Source organism: Leuresthes tenuis, unplaced genomic scaffold (genome assembly GCF_036924035.1).
Source record: "Leuresthes tenuis unplaced genomic scaffold, fLeuTen1.0.hap1 SCAF_5, whole genome shotgun sequence".
Taxonomy (NCBI): domain Eukaryota; kingdom Metazoa; phylum Chordata; class Actinopteri; order Atheriniformes; family Atherinopsidae; genus Leuresthes; species Leuresthes tenuis.
This window is the reverse complement of record NW_027325359.1, coordinates 15,510,450-15,520,878: the sequence shown is the minus strand read 5'-3', so window position 1 is coordinate 15,520,878 and position 10,429 is coordinate 15,510,450. Positions and strand designations below refer to the sequence as shown.

Sequence of the window (10,429 nt, the reverse complement as noted above, 5' to 3'; positions counted from 1 at the left end):
GGCCCCTGAGCTTAAGACTGGTCGAACTAACATTTTAGACATTCCTCAATCCTTAAATGGCATATTATCTCCTTTCTACATGAGCTAAAGATAAGATTGAGGGCTTGGTCGGCAGTACCGGGGTGATCTTTGCTGACGTGATAACTGCTACAGTTCAGAGGGGGCTGTGGCATCCAGGAAGCATACAGTGTAGTCTTTAGAAAGTCTGTTTGCTGATTATTATTAAGTTATGTTATTTGAACTTATTGTAATTGAATTGATTCTATCCTATTGTGTTTATTGTTTCATTGTGCTTCGGTTTTTTTTCTCTGTGCAGCCCTTTGGGAACCTTGTGTTCATCTTAAATTTGTGCTATATAAATAAAGAGGATTGGATTGGATTATCAATATTTCCAGTGACATTCTTCCATGTCTTTGTTATTTCTTAAAATGCATAGCATTACTTTTAAATGTACAGTATCCTGACGTGTTTTTTTTTTCCCTACACTGCTAAGGTGTTAACTGGACATTGAGCTCATGACTAAAGCGTAGCTATGCTGTTACAGCACAAAAAAATGCAGTCTGACAACAAAATCTGAAAAAAGTGCGATTATTATACTTTTCTTACTGTGTTCCCTGCACATATCCAGCTTAATTTTTTTGTTTGTCAGCACTATGTGCCTGTACGTGTTCCCACATCCACTTTTCATGGCTCGCTAGCCATAAATGCTCATAAGAGGCGCTCTACTTTCCTCACATTCACAATTCCCTTCTTTTCTACTACGCTTCCACTGGGAAATTGTCTTGGGTACTGTGAATGTTCATGGTTACACTGTAACAAAAATGAAGTAGTGCTTTACAGATTTAACTACTCATTGTTTGGCTCTACAGAATCCAATAGCCTACATATATATGTATGTATATATATCTCACGGTTCACAGCCATGGATTGTGACACTACTTTGTTTTTGACATGTTGAAAAAAAACTATTATGTGTTTTCTGGTGAGATTCGGCTGTTGGGTTCGACATCAAACTGACTTTATCTCATGCTAAAGTTGTGTTTTGTAGTGTGGTAACACAGGCGCAGACTTGAGGGCTTTACCACAACAGCAATGATCCATCCATCTATCATTTTCTGTGCCTGCTTCAGAGTCGCAGAGGGCGCTGGAGCCTGTCCCAGCTGCCATTGGGCCAGAGTGGGGTACTCCATGTACGCTCGTCTATCACAGCAACTGCAATGAAAAAGAGAAAAATAAAAGCGGACGTGATATTAACTGTGATGATATACTCTCCACAAACTCTTTTTTTTTTACACCGTCACCCACAATGGACTTTGTTTTCCGAGTAGGTTTTCACCAAAAGAATTGAAACCTGGATCCAAACTCTGGAAATGGCAACTCGAGTGGTCTGATTAAATAACATGAGATTCATACGTAAGTCCCCACGGCACTCGGCGGCTCTGCGATTGCAATAACAATGGCGCTGTATCGTGAAATGAATATGCAAAATGCAAAGCACCATATGGCCTGTTAAAATGAAATCTTTGGGAGAGATCCTCAGCAGAGTGCAATTATTGACAGGAAACAGCGGTAGATTGAAGGGCAAAAACTGAGTGAGGTATGACAGTTTTTTACGGTGCAATTAATCATTTATAACTGTCATACACTCGTGGGCTTTCTTTATGCTTGTGGTGCCATCATATCAAGTCCTTGGTGATATTTCTTGACTGGCTAGACGGGTGGTGGAGACATATGGCTCTGATTAGAGGATCATTTAACCTCTCTCTGTCACCATGCCCAGAGTCAGTAGACTGATTGAATTTGCAGAGGGCTTTAGTTGGTACAAAATGTTTATAATGCAGTCTAGCAATTATTTCTGCTCTTCTTGCCAAGTCTGGTAGACGTATGTGTGTGTGTGTGTGTGTGTGTGTGTGGCTTGTTTATGCCCAGGCCCTTTCTCACTGTCCATGATCACTTTGGCTGATGGTGTGTGCATTGTGGCGCAGTTACAAAGCTTTAATTCAACTTTAATGGAGAAAAATTGGGGGCTCAGTTGTGGGCCTGCGGGGACCCGTGATACTACCGTGCAGGGATGATGCAAGAGAACAGTGATAGGTTTTAAAATGATCCATCCCAGCTCTCTGTCTCTATTGCAGTGCAACATTCTCCAGATGTGAACGACTGCAGTCATTTGTAGACAGATACAACGAAAATGTTCATCATTTGATTCCCCGTTCTTCATACAGCTACCTGCCTTAACTCCACGAGGCTTCAAGGCTTACAGTCTGGGCATAGCCACAACACGTTTTTTTTTTTTTTTTTTTTTAAATACCCCGAAACCAGTTCCAGATGCTGAGTAATCACTACAATCATTAGTCACCGACAGAAGAAGTCTACTCTGCCACTGATGGGAAGACCGTTTCCATGTGTGCGCGTACTTCATGGCACAGTGGCCCGAAGACACTTGCAAATCTTCATGAAGGAAAAAAGAAAGGGCAGCATTTCAGGTGTTCTACTTTACAACTCGCTCAAATGTCTCATATATGTAAGATATTCAAAGATAGATCCTTCGAGGAAACATCTTTGCCAGAATGAAGCTTTATCTGTATCTGTTTGTAATTCTTAACAGAGGTGTTGGGGAAATTACATTTTGATTAAATACGTTGCAAGTGCGTTAATTATCAACCCTGATTAACCCTGATAAACCCATTTGGAGCCTATTCGGGGGGAGGCGGGCGGTATTGATTAGCAACAAGTGGGTGTCTGTGGCCCCAGCCCGCCCCTCACGGTGCCATAATTAGACGCTCCAGTCACGCTGCGACTGCTACTCCATCACATCCACTTCTTTTCCGCGGACTCGGTCTTTCTCTTTTTTAAAGGAGCGCTGCCGCTTATTCACGTACCCTTGCGGAACGAGCAGCACCGGGAAGTAAGATCAGCGCTCGGACACCGTTTTTCCACCACAACTGGGTAGTCGAATCCACTCATTCAATGGCTCTGTGCGTAGTGGTGCTCTGCTCCCTGCTCGGAGTCGCCTTTGGTCAAGGTAAGTCACCTTTGTGCAAGAGGCTGTAATACGTGACGACTTTTAATTAGGATACGCAAGCCCAGAGAGACATTTCTACTGATTCATCACACTGATGTGGGTGGATATTATGTTGCTTGATAACTTCTCACTTTAAATGGGTAAAAGTGATTGCAGAGAGAATCAGAGTGAGATTCGAGGAAGTGATGATTCGCCTGAGGACTAGTTGGGGCATGTGATTGAAGCAGTTCTCTGAGCTGGGTGCTTCAAAGGGTTTCAGCTCTGTATGGAAGTGCAGCAGTTGGAAAAACTGCGTGAATTTTATCACCTGAATGCAAACACAATACAGTTACTGATTTAGATACATATTGGTTTTATATATCTATCTATCTATATATATCTATATATATTAATATATATGTATGTGTGTGTATATATATATATATATATGTGTTATTTTCTGCTACCTATCAAAGCTTACAACATACACTAAGTAATGACATTAAATTGACCAAAAAAGAATGTGCCACCGGCTTTGTTTATGCCACAGCCTGAATGACTTTGATCTATAAAGTGTTAAAAGGAGACGTCACACCAGCTGAAGGGTGTTAAAAACGCAGTTTCACATGCTGTGATTGAAGTGAGAGCCCTCCCTAGTATACTGTCTGTCCTCGCTGCCCTGCATGTCAAAGGCCAAGTGTTCTGGTATGCTGTGATGTTATGTAAAAAAAAAAAAAAGAAAAAGAAAGAAAAGATAGGCCAGTTTCTCACCAGGAGGGGATGGTCTAGACGGAAAGGCGTGATTTATACTTGAGCACCCACAGCAGAGCCACCAAGGCGTAGGATGATGTATGCGGTCCTCCCACCACACATTCAGCTGGGGGCACTTTTCTCTTTTCATGAAGGAGTGAATGAGTAACATCTACCTCTGCTGCACTAGCAAGACTGACAGAAAGCTCCAAATAAAAGCCTTGAGTGCAGCCGGGTAGGAGATCCACTCCTCTGTTGTGATCTCTGGCACAGGCCATCTACTTCGTCGGTGCGGAGCTCTCGCAGGCTTTGTTTACATGAGGCGTCTAGACGCAGCCGAGCCACGTGCTGCTGCGCTAAGAGACGTTACAGCACTCACAACCGACAAACAGCTTCTTCCAAGCTTCTCCTGATAAAAAAATTAAACAAAAGAAGCTGCGCAGTTTAAGGCACTTCTGGTATTTCAGTTTAGGCTTCCAGAGGAGAGCAGCAGACAGCGGTGGCATTGGAATGACTCTGTGATGCCAAATGGGTTATAATTAAGCATCAGCAGGGAGCTGCTTTGGGCAGAGAGCTCCATAAAAAGGAGCAGGCTGAAAATGTGACCGACTATTGCTGTCTTGTAGCCATGCTCAGCTTAGAGACTATTCTTCTCCCTCGCTTGAGACCATGAGTTTATTTATTTTATGTTTTTTTTTTCCCCCGCAGGCTAAAATGATCTATAAATGTATTTGGGGAAAAATGGACCTTTAGTGGTTGTGAGAGTATCTGTACGTGCTTCTCAAAGTCAAGGATGCTTCCTTGGTGTGATGGGACCTTCCAAGGCGCAGCCTTCTTCGGCTGGAGAAGAGTCCTTCCTCGCTTTAAGAAAACGCAGAATAGAGCGGTTCATCTAAAACGACTCCAATGTGAAAAAAAAAACCGACAGCGGTTTCATAGCAACAGCCATATTGTGGAGACTGGGTGGATTTGAACGTGGTCCATAGGATCCATATGCTGCTACAGGACATTCTGTAGTTGCACAAGTGTAAACAACTTGTCTGATGCAGTGGTGATTTAGTGTAAATATCCACAATATGGCTTTGGCAAGAACTCCCTCTCCTTTTGTTATTTTCTTTCTTTCTTAAACACAGCTCAAGACTCGCCGCATTTGACTCATGGTCATTAACATGTTAATGCAACTTTTTGTCCTCGTTATTAGCTTTTCGTTGGCCAAATGTTTTTGCAATGCTTTCATTGGAACGTCCTGCTCATACTTTACCAACATGCAAAGCCAGAGAGACTTTCAAGAGGGCCGTCTTGGTAGGCCCATGTGAAAAGCTATTAAAATGCCATCTCATTTCATCCAGCTTCTACTAGTTTTATTGGCCGGAGCATGTGCCAGACTTCTAGAAGTCAGTAGTGAGTCAGCTAAATTGCTGTCCAGCAATAAATCCTCTGTCCATAATTCCTCCTCTCTGCCAGATCAATCATCTTTGATGTAGCAGCAGTGTTGTAACTGTGGCTTTTGTTTTCCTTCTTACTTCTTTGACACAGTGCATCGCATCAAAGTGGCTCCAGTGAACTCTTTGTCATTGTTATATCTTGCCCTTAGGTAGTCATAGGCTGCAGACCTGTTGTTATGGTAACCTTTCTAAGTATTCTGAGAAATGAAGCGGTCCTAACTGCAACAGTATCCCTGTTTTATCACCAGGTTCATCGGTGCAGAGGTTGTTTGTTATAATGACTATTCCTGCCTGTGCCTCAGTGTGACTGTTTTGATTTAGTGGTTATTATAAGATTTCTGCTGCCCCCGTGGGAGACAGAAGCGGCCCTATAAAACTGACGACTGCGATTCCAGACACTTGTCCTCCCATCTCAGTCTAACTTATTATCTAAACTTGCTCACTCCTGCCAGACGTCTCCCCGCAGACGCTGTGTCTCAAACAAAAGGATTCGTTCAGTCTCTTTCACAATCACTACGCTCAATATTTCAGAGCATTCATCCAGTAACCAGAACCATCTCGTGTTCTCTTACCCTGGATCAACAGAGTCTGTTTTACTGTGAGTTTGCCCCCCCCTCCCTCCAATTTCTCTCAGTGGACTTTTACAATAACTTTGCACCCTGATCTTGGACTGAGCTGTCTGCAGAGCAGAAAAAAAAGAAAAAAAAGAAGCTATTTCACGTATGGCAGATCACACAGACCACAAGTGGGTGAATGTACTTGATGACTGATTGTTTACAGAGTTGAGACATTCCACGTTCCCTAATCCACAAAAGTAAACAGCCACAGAGCTTGTTGTGCTCCAGTCAAAAAGCCTTTTTCTCGCGCCTGCAGCGGCATATCCACCATCCATTATCTTCGTTGTAAAATTCCCTTAAGGCTTTAAAAGGTTTTGAAAATGCTCAAGTCCATTACAAGGGCCATATCCTCTTATTTGAGTTAGACAGACAAAGTTGATCGTAACTCTGCAAAAAGTGTGCCGCATGTTTTATCTGTTGCCAGAAGCTCGTTTGTTAGAGAAATCCTGCTTATTATGACTGCTTGGTGATTTTTTTCCCTTGTCATTAATGTCAATGGCATAATACCAGCTTCAAAGCAATTGTATTGTGTTCATCACCTTTAGTATATGGAGGCAGGTGTGTTTCCCACAGGTTCCAGTTGGAGAAATGAGAATAATTTATGGGAATAATTTCTTCATACCTTGCAATGTAAAGTAGGCACCCGCTATAGGTTCCATAATCTTTTACTGTAACTATTCAGTGTGTCTGTCTGTGTCTCACGTTCACATTTTTTGCACATGCTAAAAAACCCGCGCTGGTATCTTTTGTTGTCTTTTCATGTTTATAGGAGCAGAGCATGTCTCAATTGATGACTGTTGTAAAGACGGCCAGAAGCATGGAAATGACAACAAAGACTGTGCATCCATTCCCCTCATTTCTGGATCAACCACATGCAGGTAAGCAAGTGTCTGTGCGCTCTCAGTGATTCAGACATATAGTGTTAAAGAGAGGCTGGTTCAAAGGCTCACCTTGAGATTTGCAGGTCTTTAAAAACTGCACCCCCTTTGTCACAGTCTTCCATATTTTCTTTTGTGCTATAGAAACTCCTGCAGTATTGTACCCAAGGGGTTTGGCCTGCACCATGCATGTCAATAAGCTCCTAATATGAGATTGCTTTACCATACTCCTATAAATCTCTGGACACATTATTCACTTCACATGAGAGCAGGAAACATTAATAGTCATGGGATAATAGCAGGTCTGTTGGTAACCTTAGAAGGTGTTCTGCCACAGGTTCAGGCCCCTAAGCCAGCAAGCTCTGCTGCTTTAAACACAGAGGGCAAACACCTTTACCATAGCCACCACGGGTAATCCTGAATTGGTCCAGATTATAGTGTGAGGGGAAGAGAGGGAAAGGATTTGTTTGGGAGCAGGGTGCAGTTGGGGGTGGAAAGAACGAGGGGGGTTGAGAAGAGGGACCTTTATCAAATCCAGGAAATAACTTCGAGGTGAAATGCAACATAGAGGGAGGATGAAGAGAGGCAAAAACAGGAAATCTTCAGACACCAAAGGAGAAAAAAGTACGGGAGAAGAAGAGCGTAGAGTGAGGAAAAGAAAAACAGTAGCATGACTGTGGCCTTAAAAGGTTGTGCAGAGGAGGAGTGTGCCCAGACGTGAATTTTGAGATCGGCTGTGGTTTATGTGGAAAGACATTTCTGGTAAGAGTTGATAAAGAGGTTTGTTGGAAAGAAGAAAAGAGGGACGTTGAGGGGGTGGCGTTTTATCCTCCTCTTTCTTGTGAAAGTGCGGTGAGACAGAGATGCAGACCAGGCAGAAAGAGTCACCTCTTAACTGATTGGACGGCACTCAGAGCAAACTCGAGACAAAACTGTAAAATCTGATCTGAACTGCAGTGTGAGTGATATTTTAATCATAGTGTTTCAGTAAAAATGCAGGACACCTCAACACCGATTTGTGAAGAAATACCTGGAACCTGACTGAGTTGGACTGCAAACAAGCTACTGGTTACTGGCAACTGTTAGTCACCCAAGTAGTGGCCAACACTTCTCCTTTCTTACACATCGTGGCATGCTTATTATAAAGGTGTGCTTTGTTTTAGTGATATCATTCTTAGCATCATTTTCAAGAGAAAGCCGCAATCCCACTGCGAGTGAGTAGACATGGCGGTGGATAAATGTTCAGCTTGGGACTGAGATATCAGTTCAACAGGATAAAATCTGCAAAGGTATGCTGCTTAACCCCGCTTAAGGCCTGCGATGGCAGTATTGCAAAACACAATGAACTTCCAGTGCACTCCTCTGAACCCATTCAAGACTTATTCAACTTGATGATCCACGCATTTTTAGTGTGACATGAGCTCCCCGTCTGCCTTTGCCTCAGGCTGATTTTAACAGGGTACACTTAAGGCAGAGCTGCTTTGCCATGAGGGGTTTGTCGACAGAGCTGAGAGTAATTGCGCCACCTGAGGTTTGTGTCTATTTCCTCTTGCTGACAGGATCGTGCAGGAGCAGTGCTGCGTAGCGGTGCTCGAGGATAACATGTGCACCACTGGTATCAACACAGCAAAAGACCAAGGAGTCTGCGATACTTTGTTCACCAGCACCTGCGAGACCAAGACTACAAAGGTGGGTTCGTACATGAATGTGCAAAAAAAACCAAAACTTCCCTCAGATCAATCAGTGTGCAGCGCATCACTCTGCTGGATAGCCAGTTGGGATCCGAGTGATTGATGAGAGCAATGGCGTATATCTCTTTGTGTTTGTGGGTGTGTATGAACAGGATGAGGCATGTCACTCTAGGGAGGAATGAAGCTTGTTGCTGTCAGATAGATTATAAATTCAGCGCTGCCTCTAGAATCTTTTGCAGGCTTGCAGCCAACCACTTTTCAGCCAACCGCCTCTCAGTCTCTCTTCATCTTCGTTCCCTTTCAACCAAACCCACTCTGCCCGCTTTGTTTGCACAACATTTTGCACATCAAAGCATCATGAAAAAGGGCTCTTGCCAGTTGCTGTATTTTCATATCAGGATGAGATGAATGTCGGCAGGAAAACTTGTCTTCACTCGATCGACTGTGTTATTGCGCCACAGGTAAAAATGAATGAAAACAAAAGATTGTGAGGAATGCGTTGGGGAGATTTCCACCTGTCTGAATTTAAGAAGACACCTTTAAAGTCAGATTTGAGTGTGCATTGTTTCACAACCGACAGACACCTTCTTCATGAAATGATGAAACAAGTATTTCAAATCAAAAGTCCCCACTGTAAACCCTTCATGATGTAAGCAGAACTTCCCAAAAAAATGATAGTTGTTTGTGTGATACATCAGGAAAATAACAACACGGTCTCACAGGAACACGAGAAATGATATCACAGAAACGCCCGCCAAAATGATCGCTGTTCTTCTGAAACGTCAGGACAAAACAGCCAAGTTGTGTTTTTTTTTGTTTCCTTAAAAAATGTTCACATCTACAGACAGATTTAAATGCCGTTTAAATGCAGTAGCCCAGAAGAGACAAGCAAAAACACGAGCTCTACAGAGCACCTGTGCTGATCCCTCACGCTTTCCCCCACGCTTCAAAAGGGAACTTAGTGAAGAGCAGAGCGCTGCGCAGCACCGTTTCCATAATCCGGCTCACACCCACCCTTGCTAGATTTTTTACCATTACCAGGTGGCTCCTGCAACATATGGTCCCTTGGCACCTGTTCTCACTCCTAACATGTTCCTCTGCTTGTTTCACTCATATGTCCTGTGATAAAAAAAACAACAACCTTATTGCCATTTTAAGAACTTTTTTGAAAAGTTTTGAACAATTTTAGTTAGCACAACCTGATGGAGAAGCTTCCAGACTCAGATAGGAGAAGCTGCTTGGTGTGATTTGCTCTTGCTTTGAATATGGCAGACCTGGCATCTTCTGTTTGTGAAGCATTATCAGAATGCCATCGTGTCTCATCCAAAGATGTTAAACCGTTACAGGAGTGGACATATTGAAGTGGCCCATGAAAAATACGGGAGACGTAATTCTTGCATTCAAGTGGTGAGTCTCTTTGGACACGAGGTTCAGCTGCCCGAGTGAGCCTGAAGCTGCCGAGTCAGATTTTTAATGCGCTGCTACTCGCCCCGAGGCTTTCTCTTAATATCCTGACAGGAGCCAAGAGCATTTCTAATGTTGTTAAAAGGAACAGAAAGTTAAAGGAGCAGCAATTCTGTTACTTCCACTGAATACAACCTTGTATAATTTAGCTTTCTGTTTCCGAGAATCGCTCTCGGATTCAAACATGTATGACTAAATTACCCCCCAATATTGGCTATTATGTACCAATGCAAGACAGGGGAGGCTGTCATTGGCTGGTAGGCAGACATGTGAGCAGGATGAGATTAGCATATTCATGAAACCCTCCTTACTTAGTTAGAACCAAGCCAATTTAAGGCCATGAGTTGTTTTAGTAGCAAAATTCTGAAGAAGACTTCTGCGGAATTTTTAAGGGATTACAAAATGCTGGAGTGGGACTTTAAGACTGCCAAAGTTTGTTGAACAGCTATATGCGTTTAAGAAAAAAAGCTATGAGCTGTGCACGGTATCTTGAGCACAAGTAATGAAGTCTTTTCATAGCTTTCCAGTTGGCCACGGCACTGTTATATCATCAGCTGAGTGCAGTCATAGTATTTCTTTC

General features: G+C 43.0%; 1 protein-coding gene across 3 annotated transcripts in view; it reads left to right on the top strand.

Annotated features, from left to right (window-relative positions):
* Positions 1-2,765: 2,765 nt before the first annotated feature.
* The window catches only part of fbln1 (fibulin 1), a 30,510-nt gene continuing 22,846 nt past the window's right edge, over positions 2,766-10,429 (top strand). For all 3 annotated transcript variants that reach the window (XM_072386257.1, XM_072386256.1, XM_072386258.1), the window contains exons 1-3: positions 2,766-3,025; positions 6,586-6,694; positions 8,254-8,383. In XM_072386257.1, coding sequence (XP_072242358.1) covers positions 2,971-3,025; positions 6,586-6,694; positions 8,254-8,383 — 294 coding nt within the window. In that variant the 5' untranslated portion in view covers positions 2,766-2,970. The remainder of the gene's footprint in view (positions 3,026-6,585; positions 6,695-8,253; positions 8,384-10,429) is intronic.